Here is a 20,330-nt window from a genome sequence, read left to right on the forward strand (position 1 = left end):
CCTGGCTCCGGTTCTCACTCGGCTCTTCAATTCCTTTGAAGACCCGAGCTCCATTCCCCCAGATATGCTTGCAGCTGAGATCGTAGTATTGCCTAAACCGGGTTAGAAACCGACGAGTTGCTCCGCATACCGTCCTATATCCTTGCTTAACCTGGACCTGAAACTCTTTACGGGGGTACTAGCGGCGCGCCTTGGACTGTGTCTGCCGGGAATCTTGGAACCCGACCAATCGGGCTTTGTTCCGAATCGCCAATGTAGCGACAACACTAAACGGGTACTTCATTTAATTGACAAGGCACATTTCCAAAACTCGGACTCTGCACTGCTGGCCGTCGACTCCAAGAAGGCTTTCGACCGGGTTGACTGGACCTACCTCCAACAAGTCCAGCGGCGCTTTCGGATAGGGGACCGCTTTCAGGCCTGGATCGTGAGCTGTTACCATCGTCCTCAAGCGCGGGTTCGCCTGGGCAACATCCTCTTGGCTCCCTTTGAGATCCAGCGCGGCACGAGGCAGGGGTGCCCACTCTCGCCTCTCCTGTTTGCCCTGTACATAGAGCCCCTTGCGCAAAGGATCCGAGACAACAATGCCATTCAAGGCATGACCTTTGGACGAAAGCCTCATGTAATTGGCCTTTATGCTGACGATATCATAGCGGCATTGGACCATCCAAACCGCCCCATACCCGCCTTCCTTGCAGAGTTGGAATCATTTGGAGCTATCTCTGGTTTCAAGATCAATAGGGGGAAATCCCTTGTGCTGCCTCTAGGCAAAAATGCCTAAACGCGGGCACCTCTACCTGCATATGAGGGAGGATTAACGTCGACCGCGCAACTCCCATACTTGGGTGTTACTTCATCCAGGGAGGCTACGGTGGCTCTTAACTATGCGGCACTCTCCTCTCAAATTCGGTCTGATCTTGCACGCTGGTCCAAGCAACCCCTCTCCCTATTAGGACGTGTTGCAGCGGTGAAAATGTCAGCTCTACCCAAAATTCTGTACATCTTCCAGACCCTTCCGATGCTTCCTCCAACGGGCACCATTGCGACTCTGCAGGCAGCCTTCCATCATTTTATCTGGGAGGGCAAGCAAGCGCACCTACATAAACGACTTGCCTATAGAGGCGCGGACGAGGGGGGTCTTGGCATCCCCAACCTTTTACAATATTTCCAAGCCACACAGCTCCGTTATTTGGTGGAATGGTTCAGACCAGAATCCGAGAAGCAATGGCTGTTTCAGGATAGGGCGATGGCCCAGACATCCCTCTGGAAAATTCTGTTCCTCCTCTGGCAGCATCGGCCACGCTATCTCCTACGCTCCCCTATCACCCGTACTGTCATGCACGTCTGGAACCCAGTCGCGGCCAAGAGGGCAATGACTACCTTTCCCTCTCCGCTTACCCCTATCTTAGATAACCTGGAGTTCCTGCCAGGCAATGCTCCTCATGCGTTCCCGCAATGGCGCGGCATCAGTTGCTTTTCCACCGGTCACCTCTTCGACTAAAAGGGCTTTCTCACCCTAGCAGACATAACCCAGGGCTATGACGTTGTCTCCCCCCCACTTATTCCAATATTTCCAACTCAGACACTGGCTCACGCATCCAGACATTGCCCCCCTGGTTGGTAGACCTATGACACCTTTTGAGAATGACAAAGAACTCGGACAGGCATCTTATATCGGACCTCTACAAGATGCTCACACCCCCGCTCCCTTGGGTAAGACAGCAGGCCAGAAGAGGTGGGAGGCAGAATTGGGAAGGGTCCTGTCACCCAAAGAATGGAGCTCTGTGTATTGTAGAGCATCTCACACCACTCGCAACACTGCAGGCAGGGAAGCGGCGATGAAACTGGCCATATACTGGCATCTCATCCCAGTTCGCCTCAACAAAGGTAATCCAACATGTAGCGCGTTATGCTGGAGGGGCTGCGGGGAAAGGGGCACCCTGACCCACCTTCTCTGGGAGTGTAGTGAACTCCAGGATTATTGGAGTGTGGTACTGAATGACATTGATTCTGCCTTTGATACTGAAATCCCTAGATTCCCAGCTTATACCATCTTGGGCCTACCTAACGCAATCACATTTCCTTTAAAATCTCCCCGAGGTCGCCAGATGGGGATTGCCATACAAGCCGCAACACAACATGTTCTGTCCCGCTGGGGCTCCAACACTAAGCCCACACATACGGGATGGTTGCATAAACTTTGGTTCACTTTGGGAATGGAATGGATCCATGCTACGCTCACACACTCCACGGCTGCTTATCGGAAGATATGGCTCCCGTTGCTCTCTCTTCTGTCCAAAGAATTCAACGAGATCACATGCCCCAGGTACCTTCGCCTGCTACGACTCTTGGAGACCACACATGATCCCTTGTGAGCCTCCGGATGACTACGACATTTATCAAACAACAGCACCCATGACTGCTTCACATGTTCGGCACACTGGGCGGGGTGGGGGGATGGGAGGGGGCGGGGCTGGGGGGGATGGGAGGGGGCGGGGCTGGGGTGGGAGTTACGGTTTTGGTCTCTGCTTCTACAATTTTGTTACCTCATTGCATGTGACATCTGCAGCTCAGGCAATATACCTCTGTTCTGCCCACTACGATTAGCCAGCTATATGATACAGAGTGAATATGTGCTTATATATCATGAATGCCTTTCATGCCTGATACATTTCCCCTTGTATGGTACTGCCTGCTGTTGTTCTTAAAACCAATAAAAACAGATTTAAAAGTAAAAGAGGCAACTCACTATTGTGGGTGGGTGAGGATGGCAGCAGATCACAGCAGCCTAATACATATAATTTGGCTTGAGACACCACTGGAACTCCAGGCCTGGATGGCTGTGACAGATAAGGCCTGTACCTTGAGTTGTTTAACTGCTTCTGACCTTAAGTAAGTGAGCTTTTGGGAAATATAACAGCATTTGTGGCATTCTTCTGGGGCATTGAGGGATTAAACCCATCATAATGTAAGGAACTTGTAATAATATGAGTCTGTATGTGTTGTGGCAGATAAATTGGGCACTGCAAAACCAACAGAGTACTGATAGAGCTTAAGAATTGGCTGCAGATTGCTGAAAACTGTAAATGCTCTACTCCTGTCTCTGCCTGGCATTATCACGGTAATCAGATCTGCAGACTGTCCACTGGAATTTGAGTCTGTCTGATTACCTTTTTGAGTTTATGCCTGCCCTGCCTAGACAGAATGGGTGAACCAGATGCTAAGCAGCTCAGGTTGACCTGTGAAAGCAAAAAAAGGCATGGGTGCTGCAAAGCTGCTGATTTATGCGGCATCATATTGCAGGGCTACATTGGTCTACACAATTGATTGTGAATATATATGTCCCGGTTTTGATGGTCCTAACTTGTTTGAAACAGGATGGAAAGGCCTGATTGGTTGTTCAGAGATCCCATCCTCTGGGGTGGCGATTATAATCGGATACTTCAAACAAAACTGGAAATACTTTTGTGGCACTCACCGCAGCACTGAGTAGGGGTGTTTTTATGGTTGTATGTTGTCCTAAAATGCTCAGTCAACAATATGTGTTTTTTAAAAAGAACTGAAAAATAATGGAAGTAGGATATGTAGACACAAACAAGCGCAGGCAGCGCTGGAAGACATAATAGCATATTTTGATTTGCTCAATCCGTTTCGTACCCATGAAGCAATCTCTTGTATTACTCACCAATGACTTCATGGGTCCCTTGCAAGATTCGATTACTTGCTGGGGACAAGAGATATGCTGGATGGATAACCTCCATTAACCACTTACCTCATGCTCTTTCTGATCATTCCCACATGAAACTGAATACCCTATGCTACTATCACACATGGTCTATGGCACCTAAAGATGACTACCTTGATAGATTTGGTATTCAAGAATTAAATCAAGCAGGCAATCCTTAATAATTTCACAAAGAAACAGGGATCATTTGAGAGATATTCTACATTTTAGGAAGCATTCAAGGTAGCAATAGGGGTGCAAGGACATGGCATCCTCAAGACAGTTTGGGGAAATTTTGCCAATCTAATGTCTAATTACCTCTTTGTTTATTAGTCATATTATAATAATATGTGAGTTTAACTGATCCACGATATACTACCTGTTCTAAAGTAAAAAACTGAAATTAAAATAAAATAAAAACATAGAGGCTTGTCCATCTTATTATGCATGCTTCACGATTAGCAGTTGCAGAGATCTGAATTAAGCTTGGTGCAAATTCAATGGTTTCAGAAGTTATTTCACATTGATTGATGCAATTGGGGGCACCTCCATTGGTAGTTAAAGCACTGCCTCTTGCAGGCAAATTATGCACCACAAGAACAGTCTTGCTTGAGGAACACTCATGTTGAAGATAGTTTCATGATAGCAATTCAAAGCTGAGAAAGAATGCCAGCGTTTCACAGCATTTGTTTGTTAGATAACCGAACTCCATGGTGTCAACTAGTTTATTTCGTTACTATAAGAAAAATTAGAATGACACAGCCAATGATGAGGATGTTAGGGAATCTGCAGAATAAACTAGATAACAAAGAACTGAAAAATGAAGGAAACATCGTAAAAAATGGTCAGTATGTCAGACCCAACAAAACTTTTACTATTCTGGTGGTATTTTAACAATTTAAAATAGTGTGCACATAGTCTACAAAATCGGTAGATTGCTGGGTCTGCAGAATATTTTTAAACACCAAAGCAGAATAGGCTATTTATAAGCCAAAAGATTCTGTCCCTGAATTCAAAAGAACCTCTGTTTGTGTCAGGCCAGAATTAGTTTTAATTTATCAGAGCTCATATTATCACTATGGCTGGGTGGAATTTTCTGTTAGTCTTAAACTCAGAGTTCTGGCCAAATTCCATCAATTGCTGCGTGGTAGGATTTTTCACCCCCAAGGCTCCAGACTATGGGAGCTGGAGAGTGCGAGCGAGATTTGGCATACACTAGTGTGATGGTCTAATGCAGGATATCCCTGGCATTCGCAAACGGTTGTGGTCAGAGTGCTGCCGTTGAGTGGCTGTAAAATCAACTCGAATGACCATGTGCTCTTGATCAATGCATGGCGCTGTTTGTGCAGATTTTCTGTGCTACTTGCACTACCAGTGCTAAATTGCAGCCCACGCTTCCTATTGGTGGAATTCCGTAGAATCTCGTTGAGTTTTTTCTGTAAATCTGCACAAATAGTCTTCGAGGAGGATGATACAATGATTCCACAACATAATACTATCTCTGGCACTTAACCAATAATGCTGGCCTTGGGCCATTACACTGTAACTTTCAGTAATCAGTATGAAATACAACTCATTGTTCAGAAGCGTGTGCTGGTTTGAGATCGAGGAAGCAGGTACAACTGGAAATGTACAGCTCACATCTGGCTTCAAAGATTTATAAACTCATTGTAAAGTAATGGAATCACATGGGGATTGTTTTACCTGAACTGACCCTTCTCAGCACGCCGAGAACGCCGACTTCGCCGACGCCTTGACCTGGGAACTGCTACTCGTCCCTGCGGCCTCCCCGTGTCCCAGGAGGGATTGACCGCCGAGGCCTGCGCCAACATCTTGCAGCACCCGCTTCGCGGGTGCCGCTGCGCGGTGCTAAGGCGTGGGGTCGAGGCTGCAGGTCATCACCCAGCACCCATCACCCGGGAGGAATAAAGAACTGCGAAAGGTAACTGGGGGCGCGTGAGGCAGGGACTCCATTGACCAGGAGTCCCCGCGCTGCACAGGTGTGCACGGCCGCGCCCCCAGCAAGCCACGCCCCCGGCCGGCCAAGCTCTGTTAAAGAGCGGAATCTCTTAACACTCAGTGGGATTGTTTTACCTGAACTGACCCTTCTCAGCACGCCGAGAACGCCGACTTCGCCGACGCCTTGACCTGGGAACTGCTACTCGTCCCTGCGGCCTCCCCGTGTCCCAGGAGGGATTGACCGCCGAGGCCTGCGCCAACATCTTGCAGCACCCGCTTCGCGGGTGCCGCTGCGCGGTGCTAAGGCGTGGGGTCGAGGCTGCAGGTCCTCACCCAGCACCCATCACCCGGGAGGAATAAAGAACTGCGAAAGGTAACTGGGGGCGCGTGAGGCAGGGACTCCATTGACCAGGAGTCCCCGCGCTGCACAGGTGTGCACGGCCGCGCCCCCAGCAAGCCACGCCCCCGGCCGCAACACCCTCCACAAATAGAGGGCGGCAACGCGTAGCGGGACGCGAGCGGGACGCCGAGCGAAGCCCGGGCAAAGGGCGGGCCCTCTGTGGCCCTCAGGGGCCAGAAGAGGCCGGGCTGGGCCAGCCCCCTAAAAATTGCCCTTTCAAAAGCCGTTGTTAACAGTCTCTCGGCACCTAGCCTGGCTACTGGTCATCTTCATCGACACAAGCTATATCCGGCTGTTACTACCCAACACAGCACCCCCTGCAATGAGGAAAATTGCTAAGAAGACCAGGATGCCTACCCTAAGATCGAGTACAAAAGCCAAATCGGATCATCCACCACCTCTACCGACCCTAACTGCCATCGATAAAATGCTAAAGCAGACCATAGGGGCGGTTTCCGATGCCATAGCTAACACCGAGAGAAGAATGTCTCTACCACCTGTAACCATCATTCAAGATACCCAGGAATCATTGTTTAACCTTTCAGAAGCCTCTGATAACTTGGTAGAGGAGACCTACACTAGCCGGCCCATAACCCCACCATCTTTCGCTGACCTTCCTTGTGCCCAGGCGACCGCTGAAACTAGCAGGGACAGACCTGGTGCACAATTAAGCACTCAAACAACCACTAAGGACACAGATGCACTCCCTCAGGAGAAAACGCCGCATAGGGATGGCCGCAAACAAGGGAGGAAAAAAGGTCATGCAAAGTCCAGCAACCACAATCTGATCACACCTATCAATCCATCCACACCGGGAATACCATGCTGGATAACCAACATGGTGGCGGATCTTAACCTCTTCGCCGCTAATGACAAGGGTAACTCGTCATGGAGTTTCCATTGATTTCAATGGAAATTACATGGAAGAGCCAGAAGAGCCATAGCATCCAAGTGGTTAAATCTGACCTAGAGCATTCCATCACGGTGCTGCTAAAACCCCTCATAGCAAAAATAGATAGACTAACATCATTGGTTAACAACAAGGGGATCAGCCCGAAAACTCATCCCGTGCAGGAACGAGATTCGACAAAACCAAAGGTCCCTACTACAACAAGCCTACCAAAAGATAAGGCCTCTTTAGTACACAATGGGGCTTCCAAACCCAACAACGCCAACAACACCAGTGTCTCGCAGAAAGGAGCTAAAGAAAAACAGAAGGTTGCCTCCACCCCACAAGCACGTAAAAATAAAAATCAAACGCCGATCGGTAACAATAAATCTCTACCCGGATCTTCACAAACGCTTGAAGAAAATAAGGCCTTAACCCCGAAGGCGGACCCTAAGACCTTCCGCACCCCTACCGCGATAACCACCAACGATAAGAAAACCGCTACACGCTTCAGGACAATTAATCTTCCACCTGAGGCATTGCCATTTGTAGTTGTCCTCACAGGAGTGCCCCCATTAAAGGAGGGCCAAAGGGAATCACAAATTGAATTAAAAAACAAATGTGCACAGTGGCTGCAAACACATAGGCCCCTGCCCCCAAACATCTATGGGGAAATCCTCTCAGTGAGAAGGGGCGAGTGGATCGGCAAAGGTACCAAGACCATCGCAGGGGACATCATCACGGTGAATTTCAGAGACATGGCAGCAGTCAACTTCATCTGCAACGCACCCCCGAGTTACACCAGTTCACAAATTCACCCGGTCCATCTATCTTATTTCTACCCCCTGGCACCTCAAAGGCCGAGGCAGAATTTCAGCCATAATAGAACACCGCACTTGGGTCTCCAATATGGCCCACCCCAATGGCAAAGGTTAAACCCTGTATTCCCTACCTATGACTCCTCAATAATGCAGTATGCCCATTGGAACAGGTTCAGCACACTTGAAGGGGTGGACTGACAGAGAATGGACCGTTTTCCACCAAAAATCCAAAACAGGAATGAGCCAAGCCTTACACCATTAGGGGCGGAAGAAGGAGCAGCCTATGGACAGTTTGATGTTACGGGCCTAGTGCACACCACAGGAGGTAGGAGTACACCACCAAACAGCACCCAGGGCACAGGGGAGGGGACAAATTCCAACAGAAGAATCGCCACCCCCCCGGGCCGTAATCAAGCCGGGCCGCCGTACCTGCAAAGGGCAAACAACCAAATCCATCGCCAGGTGAAGGTAGAAGGACTCCCAAGGTCATGATTCATGATAACCTACTAATAGCTACCTGGAACATCGCAGGGCTAGCGACTAAGTTCGCATCTCAGGACTGGCTCAGCTACATAAGGAAATTTCACATTCTATGCCTCCAAGAGACCTGGGCCACCGAACTGCATGATTATAGCATGGAGGGCTACAAAAGCTTTTTGTCCCTGCAAAAAAAGCTACCTCAGGGAGAGCGAGTGGGGGGCTCGTGATCTACGTCCACTTAGATATTAATGGCACCTGGTCCAATACCAAATGGGTCACACGTAACCTTCAGGTACTAAGGTTCACCTCATCAAGTTTAACATTCCTGCTAATGAACTGGTATAACACACCGGCTATAACGGAGAAGGGCGTAGCCATAAAAGAACTTGAAAATTGTTTGAACTTTTTATCTAAGACACCAAAGCCCATGAATTTAATTCTAATGGGAGATTTTAACTGTCACCTCTGCGAAAATCTGATACCCTCTAATAACGACTGGTCAAAATGTACGATCATGAAAGGCCCACACTTCACCCACTCATCAGAGGGCTGGGACCTAGAAAGACTAATGAATAGGCACAACCTCACCCAAACTCTGGACCTTGCCATCTTAAATGAGAAAGGAGAACTAACTCCAACATTCAAAGGCAGAGGCTGTCATTCTTATATTGACTTTGCATTAGTCTCTCCTAATTTAAAAAGACTTATCAGTACAATCTTCATAGAGGCCAGTAGCTTCAGTGATCACAATCCGGTGATCATTAAAATGGAAGGTTTTGTCTTTTCAGCTGAAAAGAGACCGGTTATTTTGGAAAGAGCAGTGGACCAGGGTAGAAGAATTAAATGGGCCAAAATTGATGGGAACAGCTTTTATAAAAAACTCTTATTCGAAGCCTCAGCTGCGATCGATAAATGTCTCGACCCCTGCGTAACCGGAGGTGCGGTGGTGAAGGCATTTGAAGAAATCGCGCAGGTTGTAAATAATTCCCTCCAAACCAAAGGAGCTAATAACAAAACTTCCACAAACCCCCGCTGGTTCGATCCAAAATGCACAAAGGCGCTGAAAAACCTGAAGGTCAGTCTCCACGCCCAACCAAGGGACAAAACGAAGGTGGCAAGGAACAGAGCCGAATACAAAAAAGCCGTGAAGGCACGAAAGCAGAGTATACAAAACCAGGCTTGGGAAGACCTAAGGGATGCCGCAGAAAGAAAGGACTCTACCGCCTTCTGGAAAGTGATCAATGCCCCATGCTTCCAGGACCAAGGGGCCCCAAAAATCATGAACACCATCTTGCCGGAGCAATGGCAGAAACATTTCCAGAGTTTATATAACCATTCAAACCAAGCACCCCAAGAAGAGTTATCGAAGGCCCATCAGCCCGCTAAGCCAAACTTCACCTTGAAGGAGGTCGAACTAGGAATAACCGGACTGAGCAAAAATAAGGTGCCGGGCCCGGACGGAATACCACCAGACCTATTCCTAAGCAAACCAGACCTATGGGCTCCGTTACTCACGAGGGTGCTAAACGAGGCAGTGGAGGTAGGCCTCCCCCAGTCCTGGTCAACGGCGACCATAGTCCCCATTTACAAAAAAGGCAACCGGGACGACCCCCAATGTTATCGACCCATCTCGCTCATCGACGTGACAGCTAAGGTCCTGGGTCGAGTCATCCTATCAAGATTGCAAGACTGGGTAGAGGAGCAACAAATTCTCTCCGAAATCCAATACGGCTTCAGGAAAGGCAGATCTACCACCGACCAATGCCTAAATTTATACCTCCTGATTGCAAAATACACCATCGCCGGGAGGGGGTCAATACACATGGGGTTTATGGATCTCTCAGCGGCCTTCGACCGCGTAAACAGGAGAAAGCTCTGGGCTATGCTAATGGATCTAGGAGCGGATCACTCACTAGTTGACACCTTACAAAACCTACATCGCAACACCTCAGCAAGTGTGAGATACAGCCAGGAAGGAAAAAAGACCGATCCCTTCATCTGCAATAGTGGAGTAAGGCAGGGATGTATCCTCGCCCCATTCCTTTTCTCCATCTACATTAACGCACTGGAACAGGACCTTCTTAAACTTAAAGTTGATTCACCCCAAATCGGTCATCGAGCTGTACCCGTACTACTTTATGCCGATGATGCGGTTTTGCTCTCGAGAACACCCCTGGGCCTGCAAAAACTAATTGACGGGTTTGTCAAATTCATGGACAAATTGGACCTGGCAACAAACCTGGAAAAGTCCTTTATTATGACATCAGGGAAACCTACAAAAGGATCTTTTACATATAACATCGGGTCACACAAAATAGACCAGGTCAAGTCTTTCACATATCTGGGGGTGTTATTCGATCAAGATATATCGTTCAAACCCTTGATTGAAATACACTCGAAAAAATTGGCGGCCGCAGTAGGAGCTATCATGGGGTATGGGCAGAGACTAGGGAAATGGTCCCCGGAACAAATCCTGACCTTATATAGATCCATCTGCTGCGCAAAAGTAAGTTACGGAGCGGAAGTGTGGGGCTTCCTGGGTAAAAAAGCTCAGTCACTCCAGACGGAAGAAAACAAATTCCTACGAAGAATACTAAAAGTCCCACAGAGTGTTTCGGCCCACATCATACATGAAGAGCTGGGAGAACCTTTCCTAGAGGACAAAATCAAAATTAAACCTCTTCTGGCTTGGGTGAAGGTATGGATCAACCCTGAGGCGGCCCTAACCAGACAAATTATCGAGGATTGCCTCAAAAGAGACAAAGGCCATGCAATCCCCTGGCTGAAATTTGTTAAGGAGTCGCTAACAGAGATTGGCTGCTCTAAATACTTCTCAGCCCCCGACTCTTTAACTCCGGAGTGTAAAACCTTGGTTAAAAAACTTTTCCTCACACAGCTGAAGTCAACAAGGGCAGAAAAAGAGAGGCATAAACCTACCAATCTTTCTTACAATAATCTCACACCGAAGCAAGGCATGGAACCTTACCTGAGGGTCATGTACAATGCGCAGGACCGCTACCTCATAACCCGATTTAGAATCAACATGTTACACCACATCCTTGCAGTGCCATCTGGGTTTACCCACACAGTGGAGGAGAAGGGTACCTGCGGCTGCGATCATAGATCTCCGCAGGATACCCTTCATTTTGTCTTACTGTGTCCATTCTACACGACACCAAGACGCAAGTTCCTGGTGGGTATCCTGAAAGAGCTAAAATTCAAGCACGCGAAACTGGCGTTGAGATTTCTACAGGAAGCCGAGGACGCTTATACCCTATTTTGCACGATAAACTTCATTCGGATCGCATTAAGACTGAGGACTACCAGAGACATTGTCCCTTAATGTATTTGAACACTTAAATTTCTCAAAACTACCCTGGCCCTCCCCTCAAGTACATAAAATTTTAACATTTATACTTTTTGAACTGAATATTATCAATATCGTTTTTTATCTTGTGTATGTATATTGTATCTGTGCTTTTATGGTGTCTTTTTAAGAACCGAATAAAGTTTATAAATTGAAATTGACTCACATGGTTTAAGCACCCTGATGTACATAGCAGTGCATGATTGTCTTGTGTTAGGCAATATATATGAAACTGTAACTCCCACAAATGGTGAAGAGAAGAAGATTTATGCATTTTTTATATACCAACGCCAGGGCTTGTATTTCTCATGAAAGAAGAACATAACAGGAAGACAGATTACTCCATGTAGGAACCAAGTAATAGTTGAAATGTCTGCAATGTATAGCAGGCTGCTTCTCTTTGTTCTATACTAAACTTGGCATGTGGCTCATTTTACAACCATTATCTTTTGAGTGAAAGTTAAAAAGAGCTTTTTCATTGATTAGCTGCTAAGGTACTCTCCGAGAATGTAATTTCTGTAAAGCATAGTTTAGATGTGAAATTGCTGGCCACTGAACTTGTCCTTATTGCAGAACACTTAAGTTATTTTTTAGAAGATCAAGAGCTGTAGACAATATATTGCTTAGGGAATACACTCTTTTTGGGAGTGTTTGTATACCATTGTCTACAATTTTAAGTGTCATTCATAGAACTTCTCCAACAACTTGTCATTTTTGCCGCAGCTTCTTTCTTTGATTACGTTTGCACTACATTATAAATTGCATAGTGTGCTGCACCTATGAAACATGTAATTTTTGCTGGATGTGGATATAGGAGCAAGTCATTGAAACCATATTTTCACAAATTTTGCACAGCTGCTTCCTCACAAATATTGAGCTGCAAAATGCTAGCCATCGTTGGTACGTTGGACATGGTTTAACAATGCACGCGTTACAACGTGTACCATTACAACACAATTTTTCACAACGCAAAACCCATTACAACGCATTCCCCAAAGTAACGCCCTGGGGAGTTAGAATACAAATTTGCATTGTAATGGATTATTTGTTGTAATGGTTGGTGTTGTAAAAAAAATGCAATGGCACACGTTGTAAATTGCGTGTGTTGTAATGTGTCATATTCTGTTGGCACAGCTTACCCACACTGGATGTAGTAACAGTCACAAGTGTTTACCTATTATAACTAGAGTATTGACGATTAACTGAAGGACCAGGAAATTTGAAAAGAAATTGATGCATGCATATATTAGTATCAAAAGGGCAGAGGGCTTTAAGGATATAATTTGGCTTAATTATATGTATATATATATATATATATATATATATATATATATATATATATATATATATATATATATATATATATATATATATATATATATATCACTGAAAAAACCATAGGTTTCACACCAGTTATAGTTAACTGGAAATTTTACTGTCATAAAACCATTGAAATTCCACGTTATAGTTAGTTGGACTCACTATAACTTGCGCGTGCAATGCACTGCTGATGACGTCACATATTACATCACTCATGACATGGTCAGTGACATCACTCATGACATCACTGATGCCTCCATCCAGTGAATGTGTGTCTTTCTGAAAAATAAATATGTTTTATATATGTATAAGTAAAGGTCGATGGAAGAATAAATGTTTAAATAAGTGTCTAAAAAGAATTTTTTTTTTTTAAATTTATTGGTTAACTGGCTTATTAAGTGAATCTTAGTGAATACATATATTAGCGAGTAATATTTAAATATTTAAATATATGTATCAGTGTTTCACTTTGTGTATAAGTGGCTGCATGGGTTGGTGAGTAGCTACATGTGTGTGTATATGGGTTATTAGATGTTTTTTTAGTATCAGTATGAGTGTCTGTATAGTTTGGTGGGGGTATTACTTAGCACATAGATGCATCAAGGACTGACTCACTGTTTGTATGTGTTTTGAAGACAGCATATGTGCAGGACTGTATGGGTGGATGAGTGTGTATATGTGTGTGTTAGTGAGTGAATGGCTGTCTCACTAGTGTCTTTATCAGTAACAAGATATGTTTTAATCTAGTATATGTGAGTATTGATGTATATAAGTGAGTATATGAGAGAGTGAGAGATTGTAAGAGTTCCTTTTTAAATAAGTATGTGTTTCTATAAGTGATTGTTTAAGTGAGTAAGTATGTGTAAGTTTCCTTAGAAGTAAGGTAGTAGTTTGTGTATAGTTGTATATGCAAATAAATGGATATTCAATAGTTTATTTGCATGTGTGAGTAACTTTTGGATGACTGTCAGTCTGTAACAGGATGTATAGGTGTATCACTACATATGATGAGTGAGTATATGTATGAGTGACTATATAGAACTGTTGGTGAATGAGTGGATGTGTATATAGATGGTGCAATTTCTGAATTGGTTGTAACTGGTATGGGTATCTTCATTGTTTTGAAAATGTTAGTTTCTATTTTTGAATATGTGTTTCAAGGGTTACATTACACTGAAAGGAGGTCTGTCACTCTGTCACAAGGATGGTGCCATCAGTGATGTCATGAGTGATGTCACTGACCATGTCATGAGTGATGTAATATGTGACGTCATCAGCAGTGCATTGCACGCGCAAGTTATAGTGAGTCCAACTAACTATAACATGGAATTTCAATGGTTTTATGACAGTAAAATTTCCAGTTAACTATAACTGGTGTGAAACCTATGGTTTTTTCAGTGAATTTAATAGGTTTTTTAAATGCTAATTCCTAACTATAACTGGTGTGAAACCTATGGTTTTTTCAGTGAATTTCTTAGGTTTTTAAAATGCTAATTCCTAACTATATCTAATGTGAAACCTATGGTTTTTTCAGTGAATTTCAAAGGTTTTTTTAATGCTAATTCCTAACTATAAGTCTCACTTTATAAGTAAGACTGTTAGCGCTCTAGTTGTTCTTTAGAACACTCTGGTACATTCTGTCATTGGGCTATAGTTGCGCTACATCTGGCTGATATTTGGACTACATTTGTATTTTTTTGTCTCTGGTGGCCATCTTTGGGCTACATTGGGCTACATTTGGGCTCTAACATATATATAGCCCAATGTATCCCGATATATATTTTTTCAAAGTTAATTTTCTTAAAAACCACTGGAGCATATATCTTGAGACATAGCAAAGGCACATCGGGTGACCAGTCCCTACAATTTTTCCAATTTTTTTTTTTTGTATATTGTTTGGGTTTTTTTTTTGCCCTGGATTGCTCCCGGTGCGCGCCCCGGTGAGCGCCCCGGAAAGCGTAGTATTTTGAAGCGCCCCGGTGCGTGAACCGGGAAGCGTCCCGTTAGCGCCAATGTCGCTAACGAAAACATGATTTTGACGTATCGCGTAGCCGCGTCAGCGTGATACGCACGGCGTAAACGCACCCGGAAGCATTCGACGCGCTTACGTGACGCGCCCATGGGCGCGCCCAGGGATGCGCCCCGGGGCGCGTAGCGTAAGCGCATCGGGTCATGTGACCTGAAAATAACACTTTTCATTGGTTCATAACAGTTTTGGTTTCATAATGATGAAACCCCTGGTTATTTGACCTGAAAATAACACTTTTTATTGGTTCAGGATCTTTTTTTTTTCCAAATGATGAAAGCCCCCACCTTTTTCTCCTTATTCTACCTTTGTGCTTTGAGAGAGGTAGACCTGCAGTTATATCAGTCGAAAATGGCTACATTAGCTGCAGCTGCTGGATCTTCCGGACCACCACCACCACCACCACAAGGACCTCCACAACTTCACAGTGGTGGAGATCAAGAATAGGAGGAGGATGAGGAGGAGGAGGAGAGGAGATTCGTCCCAGAGGACAATATTACCTACAAACCAAAAGAGCACATCATCTGGCAATTTTTTTCAATCCCCAACGACAAAAAAAAAGGCAATGCACCTAAGGCAACCTGCTTAATCTGTCATTAGGAGCTGTCAAGGGGGAATCCCAACAAAAAATACTCCTTCAGCATCCACACAATGATCAGACATATGCTTAGAAAGCATCCAAATAACTATGCTAGGGCAGAGGTCAGGGAACTGGCCAGAAACCCTGTCCAATCTTCTGCCAGCACCTCCCACACTAATGCTTCCACCCCATCGGGACCATAAGTTAGGGAGATATGCTCCACCATACAAACCAAATTTTCCAATTTTAAAATTGTTTGTATTTTTTGTGGACAAACAATATGCTATGGAGAGCAATGCATCACACTTATTAATCGTGCTTGGGATAACCACAAGTGCCCAAGGAAACATTAATTTGTTCCGCTTTTTTTTTTGCTCCTGTTGAGCCCTTTAGAATTCCCTGTTTTTTGTTTCTCCCCTTAAAAAATACAAAAAAACAAAAAATGTTCAGAAAAGCCAAAAAAAGAAAAAAATGTAAAAAAACAATAATAAAAATATAAAACAACAAAAAGAATAAAAAAACAGTTCTTTTTAGAACTACCTCCAATTTCTAAAAAAATGCTAATTTTTTAAATAAATCTGTCATTCTTTTTTCCCCATGGTACGCTCCCCGGTGCGCTCGCCGGTGCGCGTTCCAGGCGCTCCCCCCTCGCACATCGAAAAAAAAAATTAGAACATTTGAATTGTTAAAATGTTGTGTTTGGAGCCTGCTAGAAACACAATTAACCACTTTTTCAATATGATATACACCAAGACCATTTTGAGAAATATTTAAGAAAATGGACTTTTAGAAAGTTAGGTTGGAACATTTTTGAAGGACCAACTGCCCAATCCAATTCACCCACGGTGTAACATTTCTGGGCTAAAGAAACAGATTTTTCCGGCTTGGAAAATCTCTTCAGCAGAAAATGTGTTTCAGTTGGTCCTTGGAGAGAAAGTATCTGGCCTTGTGGAATTCCCCCAGTTGGACTGCAACTTTGCCCAACTGGAGGATTTTGAGCTCCAAAACAGAGAATATGGTCCAGATTTACCAACACTTTTCATTAGGTTTGTGTTACTTTTATAGTCCACACCCAACACAAAGTGTTGTGGTAGGATTTACAATTAGTGTTGGATTGTAACTCAAAGTAACACAAAGCTGCGCAATGTGCTGCCCTGCATTTCTTTGTGACAAAGAGTCATTCCATTTGCAATCACTCAGGGATTTCACGCAAATCCCTGTCTACAAAGAATTGTAGAATCGGATTTGTACCAAACTCCTGCACCTCCTCGAGGAAGGAAAAACGATGAGAAATATTCTAATTTCTTCTTATTTTTTTCAGTTTGCATGTGTGCTTTATTGTACTGCACACATGCGAAGTTAGTAATGCCTTATTTCATAGTTTTTGTACAGAAAGAGTGTCCCACAAGCACAAAACCTAAACGTTCTACAATGCACACAGCCTTGCATTATGGCGCAAGGGTGTCTGAGTGGTTCATTGAAGCCAAAACTGCACTTGTGCAGGGAGAGAGCAGAATAGCACCACATCTTAGTAAATATGGTGTTGGTCATCTCTCTCCCTTTCAGACAACGCAGCCCAGCAACTTCACATGCTACACTACGCGCTTTAGTTTTCCATAAACATGGCTGTAAATTTGAACATAGAAACCTTGACTGGGAGAAGGAGAAACAAAGTATCCATCCAACGGAATGACTTCTCTGGGTGCAAAATTGAATTTTCAAACCTGGACCTTTTCCTGCCAAAACCAATGGCTTCGGCAGGACCTCACCCAATGGCTTTCCAGCGCTATGTGTTTATATTGCAGTGGGATTTATTTTGTATTGTGTTTTTAACGTTTTCAATATTTGGTACTTTTAAATGCTTTACACATTTTTTTTAAGTGAAACCTCTGTGGTCTGTGCAATAGTTACGAGAGGTTTGAGTTCAGGTTCATATTACTGAAACTGTTTACTGGACTTAACAGGTTAGTGGCTTTATGGCTTGTTGTGCACTACCATCCGCCACAGATATTAATTTGCTTTTTTTTTACAATACCTATTTCCTTACGTTTTTATTTCTTTTCATATTTTTAGGGTGTAGTGTTTACTGCAAAATTACAATGATTATAAAAGCTGAATTGTCTGTCTTTTTTACTATTTCTGTGTCAATATGGGTGAATTGCTGACGATGAGTCTTCTTTGTCAAGTAGCGTCTCTCGAAACCACATGACTGCATCCTCTTTTCTATTGTGAGCTTCTTATAGATAACACATAATGATGACGACAAAGGCAACTCGCACAATGTTTACAAGAGCTTACCAAGGTAAAAGATGGCTTCGGATGCAGATTTCCCAAACATGAGCTCGATGTACTTTGGCAGAAAGGTCACCATGCCACTAGAAGCGTTAAACAGAACGATAGTAATAACCAGGTATAACACATAAATGGGGTCACAGAAAAGACGTTTCAGGCATGGCAATAGATCTGCAATCAAAGAAAATAATCTTATTAGATACAAAGAAAAAACATAGGAAGCGCGTTTGCTCTGCAAAAAACACTGTGACACAGACACAAATAAGTAGAGCCCCGATGAGACTCCTCAAAGGCTCCTATTTATTGCATAGTGTAAACCGCACATAAATAATACGGGTCAGTCAAACACAATGGGGAACATTCTGACACGCAAATTAAAAGCAGATTTCTTATGGCTATGGAAGAATGTGGCTGCAATCAATCAATCAAGGCATTTATAGAGCGAACTACTCACCCGGAGGGTCTCATGGCGCTTGGGGGGGGGGGGTGGGGTGCCGCTTCTGCTCGAACAGCCAGGTCTTGAGTTTCTTCCTGAAGGAGAGGTGGTCTTGGGTCAGGCGAAGGTCGGTCGGGAGGGTGCTCCAGGTCTTGGCGGCCAGGTAGGAGAAGGACCTTCCTCCTGTTGTAGCTCTTCGGATGCGGGGGACGGCGGCGAGGGCGTGGTTGGTCGATCGGAGGTGGCGTTTGGGAGCGTAGAAGTTGAGGCGGTTGTTGAGGTAGCTCGGGCCTTGGTCGTGTAGGGCTTTGTGTGCGTGGGTGAGGAGACGGAAGGTGATTCTCTTGTTGACGGAGAGCCAGTGCAGGTCTCTCAGATGTCCGGAGATGTGGCTGCGTCGGGGGATGTCGAGGATGAGTCTGGCTGAGGCGTTCTGGATCCGCTGGAGTCTCTTCTGTAGCTTGGCGGTGGTTCCGGCGTAGAGGGTGTTGCCGTAGTCCAGTCGGCTGGTGAGGAGGGCCTGGGTGACCGTCTACCTGGTCTCGGTGGGGATCCACCGAAAGATCTTCCGTAGCATGCGCAGGATGTTAAAACAGGACGCGGAGACGGCGTTGACTTGTCTGGTCATGGAGAGGGAGGAGTCCAGGATGAAGCCCAGGTTGCGTGCGTGGTCTGTCGGTTTGGGTGCGGTGCGCAGGGCGGGGGGCCACCAGGAGTCGTCCCAGGCGGAGGGCGAGGAGCCCAGGATGAGGACTTCCGTCTTGTCTGAGTTCAGTTTCAGGCGGATGGTCGTCATCCACTCGGCTACGTCTTTCATCCCTTCGTGGAGGTTGTTTCTGGCGGCGGCGGGGTCGTTGGTCAGGGAGAGGATCAGCTGGGTGGCGTCGGCGTAGGAGATGATGTTGAGGTTGTGTTGGCGTGCGATGGCCGCAAGGGGGCTCATGTAGACGTTGAAGAGGGTGGGGCTGAGCGAGGAGCCCTGAGGAACGCCGCAGATGACTTCCGTGGCTGCAGATCTGAACGGTGGTAGGCGGACTCTCTGTGTCCTTCCAGCGAGGAAGGAGATGATCCACTCCAGTGCCTTCTCCTGGATTCCGATGTTGCTGAGGCGCTGCACTAGGGTGCGGTGGCAGACAGTGTCGAACGCCGCGGAGAGGTCTAGGAGGATGAGGGCCGCTGTTTCACCGTTGTCCAGCAGGGCTCGGATGTCATCGGTGGCAGCGATGAGGGCGGTCTCGGTGCTGTGGTTGGCTCGGAAGCCAGACTGTGAGGGGTCGAGGGATCCATTTGTCTCGAGGAAGGCGGCCAGCTGCTTGTTGACGGTCTTCTCGATGACTTTGGCTGGGAACGGGAGGAGCGAGATGGGGCGGTAATTCTTGAGTTCGGTGGGGTCCGCTGTTGGTTTCTTTAGTAGAGCGCTGAGTTTGGCGTGCTTCCAGCTCTCAGGGAAGGTGCCGGTGTCGAAGGAGGTGTTGATGATGTCCCGCAGGTGGGGTGCGATGACAGCGTCGGCCTTGTTGAAGACGTGGTGGGGGCAGGGGTCGGTCGGAGATCCGGAGTGGATAGAGTTCATTGTGCAGATGGTGTCTTCTGTGTTGATCTGGGTCCAGGCGCTGAGGGTGGTGGTGGGGGGCATTGGTGCAGTCGTTGGGAGTGTTGTTTGTGGGCTGAAGCTGTTGTGTATGTCAGCGATCTTCTTGTGGAAGTAGGAGGCGAGGGAGTTGCAGAGGTCTTGCGACGGGGTGATGTTGTTGTTTCTGGCGTTGGGGTTGGAGAGCTCTTTCACGATGTTGAAAAGTTCCTTGCAGTTGTGTGCGTTGTTGTCCAGCCGGTCCTTGAATGCTGTTTTCTTGGTGGCGTGGATCAGTTGATGGTGCTTCCGGGTGGCGAGCTTGAGGGTGGTCATGTTGTCCGGTGTTGGCTCCCTTCTCCACGCTTACTTGAGGGCTCGGCAGTTCTTCTTGGAGCTCTTGAGTTCGTCAGTGAACCATCGGGCCTTCTTGCTGTCGGGTCTGCTAGGCGGGGTCCTCAGTGGG

The 20,330-nt window shown here is 45.9% G+C and overlaps 1 protein-coding gene across 1 annotated transcript in view; it reads right to left on the reverse strand.

Annotated features, from left to right (window-relative positions):
• The window catches only part of LOC147664935 (solute carrier organic anion transporter family member 1A2-like), a 569,665-nt gene that overhangs the window by 345,971 nt on the left and 203,364 nt on the right, over positions 1–20,330 (reverse strand). The window contains exon 4 of the mRNA XM_086949878.1: positions 17,865–18,029. Coding sequence (XP_086806004.1) covers positions 17,865–18,029 — 165 coding nt within the window. The remainder of the gene's footprint in view (positions 1–17,864; positions 18,030–20,330) is intronic.

Source organism: Lissotriton vulgaris, unplaced genomic scaffold, assembly GCF_964263255.1.
Source record: "Lissotriton vulgaris unplaced genomic scaffold, aLisVul1.2 SCAFFOLD_1306, whole genome shotgun sequence".
NCBI classification, from domain to species: Eukaryota; Metazoa; Chordata; class Amphibia; order Caudata; family Salamandridae; genus Lissotriton; species Lissotriton vulgaris.